This window comes from Astatotilapia calliptera, chromosome 12 (assembly GCF_900246225.1).
Source record: "Astatotilapia calliptera chromosome 12, fAstCal1.2, whole genome shotgun sequence".
Classification (NCBI taxonomy): Eukaryota; Metazoa; Chordata; class Actinopteri; order Cichliformes; family Cichlidae; genus Astatotilapia; species Astatotilapia calliptera.
In genome coordinates, this window is record NC_039313.1 from 14394951 (window position 1) to 14412155 (window position 17205).

The window sequence follows — 17205 nt, forward strand, 5'->3', positions numbered from 1 at the left end:
CCTCCTTCTCTTTCTCCCTATGTAGTTCTCCGGACTGTGATGCATGGCTGTCTGTGTTCTCCAAAAGTCCATTAGTTGCTGGCACTGGGCTGCCTCCTCTCCCACAGACAGAGATAAAGACGCTGAGTGTGGCTGCCCAGTGAGTCGCATGAAAATGAGAGGACAGTGGAAAAAGAAGTATGGAGGAGAACAGGGGAGAAAAGAGCAAGAGGCACAGAGAGAGAGAGAGAAAGGAGTGTGGATGTGAAAACACCTTGATAATGAAGAGAAGCCCAAGAGTATAGGTGAAGTGAAGAGAATGAATGGAAGGGATAGAAAAGGGGATAGATGATGCAAACACAGAAGGAGACATCAAACAGAAAGGAGTGAAAAAATGAAGACAAACACCATTGAGCGAGAACCAGGAGGAGAAAAAAAAGAGGAGATGAAGGAAAAGAGCAGGACATGCAGGTGAAAGAAAAGACAGAAAGAGAAGCCTTCTATTCACAGTGAGAGTGGTGTAGACATAAGAAGACAACGGAGAAATAAATAAAAGGCTAAGAAATACCAGAGAAGAGGGAGGGAGGAGAGAATGAAAAATAGAACGGGTTGAACGTGAGGCGACGATAAGAGATGAGGGTCAATTGTAACCAGATATCCCACCACGAAATCATTAATAAAATGCTTTTTTTTTCTCTCTTAAATTCCCTCCACCTCTTACTTTGTCCTCCTAATTAATCTACAATCCGGAGATTAAACTTGCCCTTTCCACTTTCATTCAAAACACAGGGGACTGAGTGATCCATTCTCTGCTTTTTCAGTTTCAGCCTCTTTTTATCTGGGAAATTAAGATGTAATCTAACAGTCTGCTTCAGGTTGCAGAGTTGGCTAGACATGACGGAGAGCAGGCAGATGAAAAATGTGTTTAAAAACGGTTATTTTTCTTTCTTTCAGCAGGAGCATTTGGCTCTTTGAATAATACTATTGTCTAACTTTCACAACTTTGCTCTTTGTGCTTCTATTGGCCTAATTGCTGTTGTGCTCCCTTTCATATTTCTCTCAGCCAGACTGTGTGCATTTTAATCTCCAGCAGGGCCTATAAATACAATAATTATGTGCTATCTTTTTCATCTTGGACTTCTGTAATAGATAAAAAGGAATTCAATAAAAAAAAAAAAATTAATCCTATTGCCTCAAAAAAAAAAAGGTTGTTGGAATGTTTTATCATTTTAATTACTATTTGGAATTGAGATTGCCCTTTTAAATTATGGTGTTGTCTGTATTGTAAAATCAAAATTCTTTTATGTGTATCATCTAATTGCTAGAAGTTTTTTTTAAATCAATTTCTCTGCAATAAGTAGATAACTTTGGTATTTTTTCTGCATGGTTATCTCTTGTTAGTCTATGGATGAGAGAATGTGGGCTGGCTCATTAAAGGTGTAGGAGAAATCATTAAGGCTGCAAACTTCTATGTTTTGAGTAAAGTGGATGCTTTTCAGGAAGAAGAATACACAGTTCTCAACAGTAACTGCCCACAAAGGCTAAGATAACATGCTTTTTTAGATTACACTACTGTAGGATAGATTAAAACACGTGTTTTTGCTTAAACTCTCAAATATGCCTTATGCTACTTGCCAAAAAATAATCAAAGCAGTTTTTACTTCAATATTCAGTATTCTTATTCTAACATCTTACACTGACTACAGGTTTCATCTCCTCTACCTACACAGCTTTTATGTTACCCAATTAACCACCAACTATGTAAATGAAATTACTCCTAAATAGTTTTACAAGCGAGAAAGCTCAGCTTGATTAAAGCAATGCCCATGGAGACTGACCGATACATAGCTGTTTGTGCTTGCTGATGAATAAAGTTTGATACAAACCACTACAAACCTTCATACACCACTCAGCTCAGTTAACGTAGACAGCAACATACTGACTTTTTTCATACTTACTAAACACTAAATCTTAACCTTAGAGCGCTAAGAGGACATCATATTCTTTAAATTAAATGCTTGTTGCTGGTTATCCTCCAAACATAACTCTGCTTGCAGACTTTGGAGAGACTTATTGTTGAAGTTTGGTTAAGTATTAGTTACAACTTACAAGTACACAAATACAGCTTACAACTAGTTACAACTACAAGTAATGCATTTGGCATCTAAAGATACATAAGTAGGTATATTCTTGTTAATTTGGGCTAAAACAAAAACATAAGCAGCACAACCATATTTTTTAAAGCAGTTTAGCTAAAGACTACTTTTAACTTCACATATTTAAAGACCCAGATCCTTTATATACCTAAAAAATAAACAAACAAGAAAATCAAAAGCATAATAGCAAAGCCTCTGTGTTTGCAAGATAATATCTTTAAAACTTTAAAGTAAAAGGGGAAAAAATAAGAAATATTTACTAAACACCACAAGTAAAGAATGTGAAACATGTTGGGTAGATGATTTGTTTCTGCGCTTGTCTCTACCAAACACATGAGAAGCAAACTGTGACATGTTTCCTTTTTGTTAGTGTCTTTAAAAACAGCACAGCTCAAAGAGCTTAAACAGTAACTTAAGACCAGCTGGAATGTGAGTTTATCAAAGTTTGCCATCTTGTTGCAGGGGAGAGGGGAACATGCAATGGATTGGATATTGTTACGGCAGTGTTAAGCATGGTTACGGGTACATGAGAGTGCATTTCATAGAAGATCACCAAACAGAATTTCTTTGAACCAGAACCAGAGTTTAACCTGTGTTTGGCCTGGTATTAGGCTATTCTTCTAATTAATTGATGACCAGTAACTATAAAAGCAGCCGTTGGTGTAGAGCACTCAGCTATGCGTCAACACAAAACCACAATGGTGTGATCCCAGCAAATTCTCCCCAAGGCGAGACTGTGCATGTATCAGTGAACAAAAACCTACATTAGAGACTCCACAGACCTCCATTAGCATGTTAAATGTTAAAGTTCAAGACAGTATAGTTAGCAAAAGGCTGAATAAGTATGGCTTGTTTTTGAAGGTTTGTCAGGAGAAAGCTTCCTCTCTCTAAAAACAACATGGCAGCACGGCTTAGGTTTGCAAAGCTGCAGCTGATCAAACCAGAAGACTTCTGGAACGATGTCCTTTGGATAGACGAGGCCAAAGTGAAGATGTTTGGCAAAAACCAAACACCGCATATCAGCACAAACACCTCCTACCAGCTGTCAAGCACAGTGGTCTGGGTACCTTGAAGACTCTGAGTCGACCACAAACTCCTCTGTATACCAAAGTATTCAGAGGCAAATATGAAGCCATCTGTCTGACAGCTAAAGTTTGGCAGAAATTTGGTCAGGCAACAGGACAATGATCCCAAACACAGCAGGATATCTACAAACCAAAAAAGAAAACTAAAGAAAAGGAATCGAGGTGTTAAAGAACAAAATCAAAGTGTAGATCTCAGTTCCAAAACTAGGAAGTGATAAGGAAATATCCACTGTGTGGGGGCCTACAGGTGATTGTTGGGTAATCAAGGGACTGAAAGGGGAAGCAGCAGGGTCGATAACATAACACAGGGAGAAATCTTTGCACTTTTTTTGCACCCTTCTGCCAAATATTGAGGATGTGTCCTGCATATGTTGAGGACAGTGAATCATGAACAAGTGCACGTTGCATTGCCGGGATTACATGCTTGCCTGGACAAGCTCACATACTCTTCTGGGGAAGACCGTTAAAATGAGAGGGGGAAAAGTAATATGGACCAACAAGGGATTTTTTTAAACCTTCTGAGCAGTTTCTCCTATTTTCTCTAACTTATTTCTACAGGACGCAACCTTAAATCTCTTGGCCAAACTTGTTTTTATTTTTTCTTTCTTTCTTTTTAATGCAAAAAAAAAGTTTCTTGGTTACAAATTGTAAAGCCGTGTCACAGATATAGAGCTTTGCATGAACATGCAGATATACCTTTATGACAACAGACCTGCATACAGCAGTATACTGTGCGCACACACACACACCTACACTAAAATGTAAACACGAGTTCACAAACACAGATGTGTGCTCGCAAGTGCTGCATTAATGCAATTTATATCCAGCAATAAAGCAGGTCTATAAATTGCTGCATTCATTTGCTGACTTTCATTGATTTCTTTGTGAGGTGTTGTAATTATTATTAGACACAAGAGGTATAGCGCGGGATGAAAGGGAACGAGAGGAAAAACACACACTGACTCGGTGAGCGAGGGAGGCAAACAGAGGAAGAAAAAACTAAATCCAGAAGAAGACTGTTGTGCGGCTGTCAGATGGATTGACGCTTGGGCGGCAGAAGAAGGAGAAACCGATACGAAGGCAATTTCGGCATCGCTCTTAAATATAAGAACAGAGAGAAGAAAACATAAATAGATAGAAATAGATAACATAAATATTTCTTCTTCTCTTCTTTAAGTTTTTTTTAACCATACCGAACCCTTATCTCCTCTCCTTACTTCAATACTTTCTCTCCCTCTGTTCCCTTCACTCTATGCCGATTTGTCACATCTCCAGCAAACATGCCAGTTTTTAATCAATCACCACAGCGAGCAAGGATGAACTTCCATCTCTCCCTCTCTCCATTTTTGTTTAGCATCTATAATTCCCTTATTTCAAATGTCTCTTTCAATCCTTACAATCTTCCCTCTTTAATATGGAGAGTAAATTTACCCCCATTTCCTTCGTCTTTAGTCCTCTTTTCATCTGCTTTCCCCAAATCTCAGTCACAACACAGAAACACTGTCATCACATAGGCACAGAATTGTAACAGCAGGAAAATATGTTTGCTGTTTGGGCTTGTTGTGTTGAATTCTAATGAGCTATCAGGCTCTGCAGGAAAAGAGCTTTCTCTTTTTCCTGTCGGGGTGATTTGCACTACTAGAAAATAGAAAATGAGAGAGCCCAGCAGCCAAAAAAGGCATTTTCTGGTCATAGCATAGCCTGGATTATTACAGAGGATATTGCACCATGGCATAGTGACAGATATATATCACGGGCTTATATGGCTCAGCAGAGATTTCATTCAAATCCAATAAAATACATGACAAACACATAAATATGGCATCAATTTTTAAAAATCTAATGAAACGGGTCTTGCCTCAGCCCCTCTTGTAAGTGCACCGTGTCAGAGCACTGGCTCAGGCACAAAAATACCGCAAGTGTCACTCCGGACTACAGAAGCGCAACAACATCAGCAAAAAGAGGAACCAAGAGCACACGAGGAAGAAAGAAACAAAATTGAAGGAGTGACAAGAGGAAGCGCAGGGAGAATATTGTGTTAGTGGGTGCAGTGTAAGAGATACAAGTCACATAGCTGTAGGCAACCTTGGGACCCGAGAGCTTTGTTCATGAAAAGTCGACCTCTCTCAAACACAGGGGGAGAGGAATCATAAACACAGAGATCTGTCACCCTGAGCACAGCTGGGCCACCCTGCTCGGTAACCTTGGCAACTCCCTGACCAATGAGTGGTTGGCAGGAGGTCCTTAAAGAACTGTGACACTGATACAAACACATACAGACTCAGAGAGCACTGCTGCCTACAGATACAATGTTAACCGTGATTTGAGAGGGTAAACAGGTGTTAGAGAGGCCTCTCTAAATTGAGAGAAGAGTAACATGTGCCTGCACTCACACACGCACACAAAGTGAGGCATCTGGGGTGAGCTTCAATGTTATCCTCTGTTTAAACATAATCTCCCCACACACCCCCAGTCCACCTCGCTGATTCACACTGGATGGCTGACTAATGAAGAGAGAGAGAGAGAGGCAGTGAACAAGCGCTCATAAACCTTAAATGGGCGGGTGATTTTTGATTAACCTGTTCTGAATCTCTGTGCTTTCTCAGTGTCTTATCAAAGTCGCTGGAGTCTCACAAACAACGTGTCCTTTGACTTTGATGCAGCGACACGCTTGGGTTTTCATAGCGGTGAATCTCACTTCCAAAAGATACTTGTTAAGGACTCCTTGGCTTCACATTTGAATGCATGGGCCAAGCATCAGCCTTCAAGTGGACGGCTTATGTTGTAAAGGAGCAGATTTTGTCAGCGAGTTTGGTTCTTAAATCTGAATGGAGGGCAAACAGCAAAAATAACCAACCACTAAAAATGAAACTAATCAGAAACTGGAAACATGGCTGGTAATGCTTCTTCCTGTTAAAAGGGAGTTCTTCCCTTCCAAGTGCTTGTAACCCTTTCAGAGCATAGCACTCAGAATCATTGGTCTCATATATGTATGCATTTAAGGCCTTGCTAGAGCAAGAGTGAAACTGTAAGAAATAAACAATATAGTAAATAAAATATATGTTTTAGCAACATATGGCTAATCCTTTTCTTCAGTTCTGTCTAGGTCACTGTCTACCTATTCATTCTCTATCTCTATATCATCCCTCCTTTCAGTCCTCTCCTTGCACTTCTTTCTTGTCCCTTCATATCCACATGCATTCACTCTCTCAATTTTCACTAGTTCATCTCCCTCCCCCCTTTATCGCCCTCATGCCACCTAAATTTCCCAATTTCCGTCTTCCTACTCCTCGAGCACCAATTCGCCATCTATGTCATCTTCCACTCCTCCCTTCATCTCTCCTCTGCTTTGTCTCGATTGTCCTCTAGAGTGCTGTGATGGCTGAAGGATCCAAACAGGTCTTGGATGATTTGCCACCAGCTCTATCTGGATGAGGACTCGGCATAATCTTTATCATCATCACTGAAGTCATTATGGTAAATTGGCGAAACCTTATAGGCTTACATTATACAGATACTTACTTCCTGTTTCAAGATATATGCAGCAGAGGTGAAGAGATGATGATAATTTTTAGTACAATTTCTAGAGTCGTTATGCTAAATGGGGAGACGGTGATGGGATGAAATTAAGTGGCAGAAAACGGCTTGTTGCACAATGGAGTTGAGCATATGTAGGATAAGTGGAGGAATTTTCCTTCACTGGTAAACGTTGCATAGTATTACATAGCATCGCTCACAGGTATTTTTGACGTGTGGGGGGGACCTGATAGCCTGGCTGGGCCATTTACTTTGCATCATTTTCCTACTCACTTTACCTCTATTTCCCGTCTCCAGGAATGAAAGACGATTCTGTGTGGTCAGAAAACTTCCACATGACAAAAGTATACTAAGGGATTATAGAAAGTGAATTAATGTTTATATATTATATGCTTCTCTTGATTGATGTGACCTTATCAGCTCAGTGGGTCAGATCCATTTTCAGGTAATAAGAATTTGAAATTCAGATCCAAGAAATTGGTATTTTTCAGTGAAGAGACGGCTTCACAAGTGACAGCAGCTATGTAAAAGCGCTTTACCTGAAGTAAATGCTCCTCTATATAGTATAATCCAAATATATTCATAATGTATGAAGCATTTAATTTCAGATTCACTGCTTTCAGCCCACTCGTCTGACCTCTTTTTCTCCATCCATTTCCAAGCTTTCATTGGCTGCTACAAGTATGGGAAATTTTTTTCCAAAGCCTTCATCGTCCTTTTGAAAATTATTTATTGCAGGGTAAGTTTGGAAGGATATTGAATTCACACAGTGTTGCCTGTCTTTGTTGGAGAACAGGACCTTTATACCGTGAAGCCCCCCCTTCCCCAGCCTATCGTTGATAATGTTGCAGTGAAAGTTTCAATACTTTCTGCTCTTCTTTTTTTAGGAATAACGGTAATATATAGTAGGCAATGTCATGAGGGGAAAAGATGCATTTTCTAAAGTGGTACCTTCCCATGGTGGAGCAGAAAGTCATACAGACAGAAAATCACTCACTGGCAATCCACTCAACTCTAAAATCACTCAGCGGTCATCAGAGACTCTTAAAGCCTGACAGAGAGTAGCTGTCAAATATTCACACAGGGATACTTAATTCAACCGAGTCAGGTGTGTGTACGTGTCGGCATTGGCACGTATGTGAATAAACATGCAAATCTGAAGGTTTTAGTTTTGTGAGCTTCAAGTGAAATGTGATAGAGTATGCCAAGCATGCATGTACGTGCTATAGTATTAGGACATAAATGGCGCTCAGTGGAAAACGTTTCCATTTCATGGTACAGTCTCCTGTCACATTGGCTGAAATTATTATCAACAACAAAAATCACTAGATGAGGCTTTAAACTGTAGTCGCATAAGTAGAGCATTTTATTAACCATATAGAGTCATATAAAGAAAACGTAAGACAATGCTCAGTGATCCAGCTTAAGGAGTTGCGAGATTCTACAGTTACTGTCGCTAATATCGGCGCATCTTATTATTATCGATGTCAGTAAGGGTTTCATATAATTTAGAGGGTAAGTAACTGATACTGACAGACAAAAAAAGACTTTGCTTTCACTCTTGAGACAATGCAATAATAAATAGATGGGACCACAAGTAAGTCCTCCATTGACTTAAATGAGGATGCCATTATGTCAAACAGTGACACAGAGCACAGCGGTCTTAGATATCATATGTGACACAAAGTTAATGAGATATCAAGGCAGAGGTGCAACACCTCTCACTCTATTGAGTGCCTTGATCATTGACTGAAATGGGAGCGACACATATATTACTCCATGACAGGAGCGCTTGGCTGGCTTGGTGTGTGTTTGTGTATCAAAGTATGCAAGGCGTGCATGAGGGGAAATGTGTTAATGCATGTGTAAAGCATGCTACTTGGGGAAATGCAAATTTTGTATCTGTGTTTGAATCTGAGTAGGTCTTTGTGTATGTGCATTTATGTGTGTGTGTAGGCTGCACGTTTGTGTGTGAGTGATAGCAGAGACAGCCCAGACACTGACCTGTTCTGACATATAATATTATTCTGCCACGGGGGATCGAAACTGAAAAGGGAGAAAATCCATAGTGCACAGGAGACAACGGTGACGGAGAGGGGTAAGAGGTTTATTGGGAAAGAGGAGAAAAAAAACAGAGAGAAAGTGCAGGAAGAGACAGAAGGGAGCGAGAGAGCATGACACTGAGGGGGAAATATATCAAGTTCTTAACCTCACGGGAATCAAATATAGCAAAAGGGACGGGATTGAAGAAGACAAACGGATCAGAATAAATCAGACAAAGACAGAAAACCAAAAATGTCTGACTCATGGAGTCTGTTAATAATATTATAGCTTTGCGTCTAGCCTCCAGCTTAAAAAATAAATAATTTCAGGCGTCTGTTTACTACCTTCTAAATGTATTTGTCAGCATGAGAAGAATTCTTAACAGGTTGAAAGTCTCCACATTGACAAAATGTTTTCTCTAAAGGAAAAATCAATGATTGGTAAGCTCTGCATGTACAGAATGTAGAGGATGTATCCAGTGTTTCCCAGTTCCACCAAATTTAGGAATAATTAAACCGTTAATTTGATTCATTTGCTTAAACGTACACAGTCAAGGCGGCAGTGTCACTGTCAGTGGCACTGCAGCAGAAGGGGGAAAAAAATCAGCTTGTGTCAATGCAGTCAGCAGAGAGGGACAGGCATTAGTGAACCACTAGAGTGCACCCTGTAGCTTTTAACACAAAGTAGATGAAAAAAAAAGACAGACAGAGAGACAGCGGGGTTGCAGAATGAAATATTATAAGGAGAAGCAGAGAACGAAAGAAAGATTTGGGTAGGAGTCGAGAGTGGGGGAGGCGGGGCGCGATGGAGAGATAGAACGCTAACAGCCAAATATTCGGTGGTGCAGTGCAAGAAAAAAAAGAGGGGGAAAAAAAGATGCAGGTGAGAAGAAAGGAACGGAAATGCAGAGCAGGGGATGAAAGAATAAAGTAAAGTATAAAATCAAGAGAGACATATTCAGAGGGGATATCGGCTTCCTTCTTGTATTCGCTCTCAGTTCTGCTCTGCAGTGCTTTCTTGCCACTCTGGAGGTGTCACCCCGTCATAGAGAATTTATCCATGAAAAAGCAGATCCTCTCTCAAAAACCTTCATCCAGTCCTGCCTCTTGTCAGTCCTGCCTCCTCCCACTGCGCTGCTTCTGAAAAGCAGCCCTTTTTTTTTTCATATGACTTACTTATCATGGAAAATTCAGTCTCAGCTGATAATTACTGAAGCACTGCCCAGAAGAACTGCTTCTTGATATATATTTATGAGTCGCCCCAACCCAGTCTGCTAGCAGGAACTGGACTTTTACATTTCCGCAACAGCATGATGTCTGACAGTGTCTCTGGCCATGAACTCATTTAAAGCGTGCACACTGTGTCTGAATTGCATCACATAGGGAGTTTCAGGTGTTCCCCTGGGTTGTACAGTTGCAGTGATACTTCACATTCGAGTTGTTCTTGTTAAGTGTGGTATTCCAGTGATTCGCACGCAGGGTGTAACAGATTTTTTTCCCCACAACTTCCTGCTGCCAATCGGAGTTTGACTTTGGTCTTGTCGACCTTAATGGCGAGCGCCACGGCTATGACCTGCTGTTTTCATGTGAACCAAATATCCAGAGTGGTGGGAGAGCACACTATTATCTTATGTGTTGCCATAATGACAGGTTTCATCGTGGTTCGTGAACAGGACTGTCTCCCGAGCAAAGCCATCAAATGACAATGTGTATTCATGATCTCTCTGTACCATACTAGCTTGTGGTAGCCCATGTGCTGCAGAAATACCACAATTTTAAAATCCTTTAAAAAATCGTTACAGAAAATTCGAGGTGTGATTTGTCTTTGGTGCCACTATTTCTCAACCCATTATGCCAGAATCACAGATGTCAGCTCACTAGGTAAACGTGTTTTCTCAAGCTGTCGGTGTCAAGTTTGTAGTGAAGGTGATAAATACTTTTGCTGATGCAACAAACAACCCTATTTTACAATAAAATACTACCTTATTTGTGTTTCTGGGGATAATAATAATTAAGTATACATGTTTACATGACCAACAAAAAATGATTCTTAGTAAGTGTTAATGGTTCCACTCTTCCATCTTATTAGACACTGGATTGAATGCATAATTTTAAAACTACCGTGTGCCACTTTCATCACTCCTTCTAATGCTGGCTCTGGTTTAAGTCTAATATATTCTGGAAGGAGAAAGGAGAAAGTGGGACCCTCTGGAAGAGCGAAGCACGATGCAAACAGAAAGTGGGATGCATGCAAATGAGATGCAGCAGTCAGGTATTTATGATGCTGGGTAATCACCAAGGGAATTAAGTATTTAGTCATGCGAACGTTATCTGTGTATCATTAACATCATTTATCCCCGATCAACACAGACGACCCTGTAACATGAGCGGCATGTCAAAACAGGGCTGAGTCGGTGCTTTGTAAGGATGCACTGTAGACCATACGGTAAACATCTTCAATTCTCTGTATTACGCATTATGAATTAGGCATTACTAGCAAATGCTGAATGGGCACTGATATTTGCATAACTTATGTAAGAAAAAAAATAAGAAACTTTAATCTGCATATTAGTGCACCTGATAAAAATGACTGGGTAATACATAAAAGTACATAAAAACATAGTAATGACAGTGAATGTTGGAAAGGATAGAAAATGTCTGTGAAACTTTTAAAAGACAACATCCCAACAATAGAAATTGTTCAATACCCATAATACATCAAAAATACGCACACTAAAGATGAATGGTCACAAATATCACTGTATTAAAAATACACGATAGCAAAACTTGCAATTCTTTCCTTCTTACGAGCAGCCAAAGGAGCAGGAAAACCTTTGGAACGTGAAAATCTACTCCAGCTGCCAAAAACATATGCGCACAGTGCGTGACGTGCGCCTTAGTCACATGACAAATTTTATGATGAGTCTGAACATTTAACAACATGCTGGACAGCAATGCTTTCAAGTAAATTTGCCCTCTTGGAGAGCAAAGATGTCGGGTGATTCATGGAGAGAGACTGAGCCACAACACTAAGGAGTTTTTGTTTTTTAGGGATGCTATACCATGAAATGCAGAAGGGTGACAAATAAAGTGAAAAGCCAATATAATGTGTTTTAGTAAGATTTTGTGCATCCAGAGCAGCTTCCACTCCCCCGCCCGGCATTGATTCTCCAAGTTTCTGGACCTCTGCTGGACCGATGAGCATTATTCTTCCAAAGCACATTTCCTCATTTGGTGATTTGATGATGGTGGTGGAGAGTGCTGTCTAACATTCAAAATCTCAAGTGCTCATTTGCGGTGAGAGGTGGTAACAGCCATACCAGTATCACAGATTCACATCATTTCTACACTCAAAAAAACCCTTCAGTGACCTCCCCCCATCCCCCTAGAGAGACTAAGGAACTAGATGGTACCACTGACATCAATATAAAATAGTTTTATGATGACAATGGTTTCAAAGGCGAACACTCAGAAAAACTTTGCACTATTTTTTTTTCTCACACTTCACCACTTCACTTCACCAGGGGACTCACGTCATTTCTTTTAATTTGACACCCATCTGTATGTTTTTAAAGTGAACAGTGAAAGCTGATTTAGAAGTACTCAAATCCCCCTAATCCTCTAATCCTTGCTATTTTTTTATATTGTAGAAGAGATATTTAACACCACCGGCACCACCACCACCTGTCCTGTTCATTCAAACCCTATCAGGGGAATGACTCGACTCCGGTGTTTATTTCATTAACCACAATCATTTTGTCTGTGCCAAAGTTTAATTAACCAAAAATAATAATAAAAAATGAAAAGACGTACCTTGCGAATGCCTTCTTTTGACTCCTCAACGTTATTATCGCCTCCTCCTGTGCGGTTAATCATCCGCCACATTTGGGAGTACATGGGATCCCTTTCAAAGGGGTTCATTGCCTTGGAGCGCACCTGATCATAAACTGCAGAGTCCAACACTGTACCGTAAGGCAACTCTGTCTGCTTGGATAAGTCTTGCAGAGACCTACAGAGACACAGGTGGTGAAAAGGGTTAATATTCACATCATCTTCATTCATCTATCAACTGTAAAAAAGGCTGAGCCTGAAAGATCCTTCACCTGTATTGATACACATTTGAGCCTTGCTGACTGTAGATGTAGTACTTTTTAACAGCATCACTCTTGTTCTACTAGTGCTCGTAATAATAGCAGACACTACGATTTCATTTGATACTTTCTGGGTAATTCTTTTGTAAAATGCTTTTCCAAATGACGGTGGTATTAAAATCACAGAAACGATCAGACCCCAGGTTAACTGCACTTTAGCAAAACACTCGTTTCAGCTTTCTATTCACTCACTTCACAGTACAAGATTACTACACAGCTCAGTCTGCACTTTTACACATACGGTACACTTATGATGGAATCAGCCTAACATGAAACACCTATTACAAAGCATATAACTATATGAAAGCAGAAAACACCTAAATCAACTATCCATTCACTGACTTGAAATCCTAACTTTGGAGCTTTGGGCTTGGCTCTACAGGACATGGTGAATAATCAGTCTTTTGTTGCTGTCTTAGTAATTCCCCGTGATACCTAAGAGGGGCTGGAAAGGGGGGATTTTGGATGGTACAAATTGAGTATAAATGGAGTGGCCAGCTGTACTGTGGTTCAGACACTCACCTAGCCATTAATTTTTCTAAGGACCAAAAGCAGGAGTTGGCAGCAACATTTAATTGACATTCAGGATTTATTTTAAAAAAGGAAACTGGCCACGACAAATGGGTATGAAAAGATGTGGCTGGAAACCAGTTTCAACAGTAGCACTAATAAGATGGCTAGGATAACCACATACTCAAGATTTCTAGAACTACACCAAGAAAATGGAAACACACATAAAGAACTGAAAAACACAAACACACATACAAATTTCTCTTCCTTTCTCCTTCGTTCCACCTCTCACCCATAAATTGTCACCTCTGGGGGAATACACAAGCTATTGTTAATTATAACGCAACGGTGCTTGGGTTTCCTTTCAAAGAGTTTGGCCGCTGAGAAATGTAATGGAGAACCATTACGAAAACTAATTACTGTTTGTTTGCTACATACCACCCATGGATTTGAGAGACAAACGTTTGGGAAACAAAACATGCACACAAAAACACTCAACATGTCCTGCTTAATGAAGAACAACAAGTATATATTATCTTACTTCATTAATTCAGTTGTAATACAGTACACCCACGAAGCAGACTTACAATGGGCACAAATATAAGTAGCTACTGCTTGCAATATTACTACACTGTTCATTTTGATAAATACACACCCACACAGACACGCACACGTGTGACATAATATGGAAGGGACAGCTCTTACGCTTCCCCCTTGGCTCCAGCCCTCCTTAAATATCTCGCTGACCCATTCTAAAGAAAGAAAAAATCCTTTGAAGATTTTAATGAACTTTGCCATGAACATGAATCTTTTATTTCCGCCAATTAATCTTTGGCCTAAATAATCTCCCCTCCCCACCGCTCCCCCGTGAATATGCACGCCTGTCAGCACACTCTTTGACCGGGATTCCCCCTTTGTGAATTGCTTTCACTGCATAGTAACTCTAAGCTTGTTCTTTAATGGTGCGTGTGCAGGAGACAGAGAGAAAGAATCATGCATTAGCTCTGCATTACATTAGACCAAATTTCATTTGGAAGAAACCCCCCAAAAACAGATAAAAATGGTTTGTGTTGGTTTCACTGACTATTTTGATTAATAATGAAACATCGCAAGGATAGTATCCAGCATACAACTGAAATGTATGTTTAAAGAAAATACAGATCTCATATGATTTACCCTTTTTTGAACAACCACTGCATATATTTCCACGATTGACAAGGCAAGGAAAACACAAAACCTTAAAACTGAAAATGTGTGTAATTGTGTGGTTCACAAAGTCTAAAAATACTGGCGGCGGCCAGTGGTACCCCTCAGCCTCCTAGTAGATACACCTATGGTATAGATTTCAAAATCCTATGCCACCTTGTTCTCAAGTTATCACATTCAGAATATTTTCAAAGAATTTGACCTCGAGGTCAAGGTCACTGAGATTCAAAGTCATACAAGATTTTTAGTATATACACTTTTCATATCAACTTCAAAATCCTACGTGACTTACTTCTTGAGTTATGGTTTGAGTGGAAGGGTGGCTGTGTGTGATGACATTAACAGAGAACGGATCAAAAAGCAGCCAACATTCAAAGAAGAGTTTTGGACAGTCATTAAAGAAGCTGGGAGATCTATTCATGAAGACTACTTTTAAAAAATTAGATGAAAGCATAGTGGTCAAACCAAAATCTGTAAACGTAAGAAGTATCTATAACTCTTATTTTAATGTATTTTTTTCTTTAAACACTATTAAATTCCTCAAATTCTTTTACTATTGTGTGGGTGTCTCATGGAAAAATGCCCATATGCATTATGTGTTTAACTGTCTTTCTGTGAGTGTTTTATGTGAAATTAATTTCTGTGTGTGTGTCTGTGGATCTGTGTGTCCACAAAATTGTGTTCCTGTCCTGTGTATGCTAGCTCATTTTGCAACCAATTATATTACCCCTAAGCAGCTCAATGAGCAAGTAAATGGAGTGAACAGCAGCTGAATGTTTTGTGTGACAAATAGCGAATATGTGTGTGTGTGTGTGTGTGTGTCTGTGTGTCGGGGTGAGAGAATGATTTAAAGACTGAATAGCTAGAGAGGGGCCCTTTTAATAGCAGGTTAATCTGAATATGTGCAGGAATAATTCCTGTGTGCATAGCTTTGTTTCTGCATATTTGGTCACCTGGTCACCTTTGCTAAAAGCTTCTGTCAATAAAGATCATCAGCTCCAAAAACTCTAATTTTGGTGCTAATTTGGCCTAAATGAACTTGAAAGGACATAGATGATCGTGGCTACACAGTTTTGTAGGAGACTGAATCTGTAAATGTAGAAGCCTTTATCAGAAACACATTAACCGCTAACTATACTGTACACGGGAATAGGCAATCGATACTCGGACTGAAGTCAGCTGAAGTGGCAGTGGTTCCAGCTGTGGCACATTTGGTTAGCTAAATTGAAAATCGTTATTGTTTCATAATTTAAAAATCCCAGAAGTTCTTTTGATCTGTGTGGCCATTTCAGTCTCTATGTTTTCATCAGATCATCAATATCATTGAAGTGCTGGTGCAGCATGCAATATTTTGTATTCCTGTTCATTTTTCAGGGACACCGATGTCAGAAGCAGAATGAACGTACAAGCCAAGTCACAGCAGATCAAATCAGATTTCATATCATGCATTTCTTACTTAAGCTTTACGTAATCAATATCTGCCAGTGGACAATGATCTGCTTTATCTGATTACTAAGAATGCAACAGCCACCAAAGAGTCACCTGTAACTATAAAGCCAGCAGACATATTCACACAAGCAAGTGTGAAATGACCTGATTGACTTTATTGGCAATCTTTATCAACCATAAAATATGTCTCCTCCTGTACGAGGTTGGGCCAGGAAAGAAGCGCTTTATCCTCAAACACTCCATCCATCTTTTAGTCTTCCCAGCCTAACCAATTCTTCCGCTCCATCTATTCTCTCTGTTCGCTCTGCTGTCTCTCACCTCACTTTTACCCCTGAAAAATAAATTCCCCATTCTGACTCATCACCACTACCAAAACCCTTCACCATGCTTCCTTCCGCTCCTCTTCTCTCTGTTTCCTTCTCCATCTCTAACCTTTGCCTCTTTACTCCCGTTTCCTCCATCTCATCTTTCCTTCCACACACTTGCGCTCTTCATTTCCACTTTATAATGCTTATTCCCCTTTTGTCTCTCCCTTCGTACATTCCTCTCTAGCACCCTCTCTTTGCTACTCTCCACTGCCATCTCTCACTGTTTTCCTAAAGGATTCACACTGAAATTGAGGGAAAACATCCAAGCGTGAAATAGTCCAGAGAGAGTTCTGAGCGTTCACTTGTTATTTCATTTTCAGGATGAAACAAGGGCATTAATACTTAAAAATCCTGTCTGTCCTGATAGGAGACACTAAGGAGATGAATGCCTCCATTCTTCCCCCGACCTTCTCTTCCTTTCTTGCCCATGTGTGCGCTCTTTTGCTCTTTTCCATACTAACTAATTCGCTCTCTCAAGCACACAAATGCATTCAATCTAATTCCATCTGCATAATATGTTAATCAAGGATTATCAGATAAAAGTGCATGCTAATCACAACATCACAGACTGCTATTTTTTTCTGCATGGCTACATTTCTCATCTCTCCATTGAGATTTTGTTACACTTTACAATTACTCTCAGTTTATTTTAGGAATGTTCCATCTCACCACTTATCCCCAAAACCCATCTTTGGAGGCCTTGGGCCATGTGGGTGCTGCTG

The 17205-nt window shown here is 39.9% G+C and overlaps 1 protein-coding gene across 4 annotated transcripts in view; it reads right to left on the reverse strand.

Annotated features, from left to right (window-relative positions):
- grid2 (glutamate receptor, ionotropic, delta 2) overlaps positions 1-17205 on the reverse strand; it is a 557059-nt gene that overhangs the window by 52843 nt on the left and 487011 nt on the right. For all 4 annotated transcript variants that reach the window (XR_003274126.1, XM_026188535.1, XM_026188537.1 and 1 more), the window contains exon 13: positions 12613-12808. Coding sequence is in view for 3 of the 4 variants with exons in the window: in XM_026188535.1 (XP_026044320.1) it covers positions 12613-12808 (196 nt within the window). In the remaining variant the exon portion in view is untranslated. The remainder of the gene's footprint in view (positions 1-12612; positions 12809-17205) is intronic.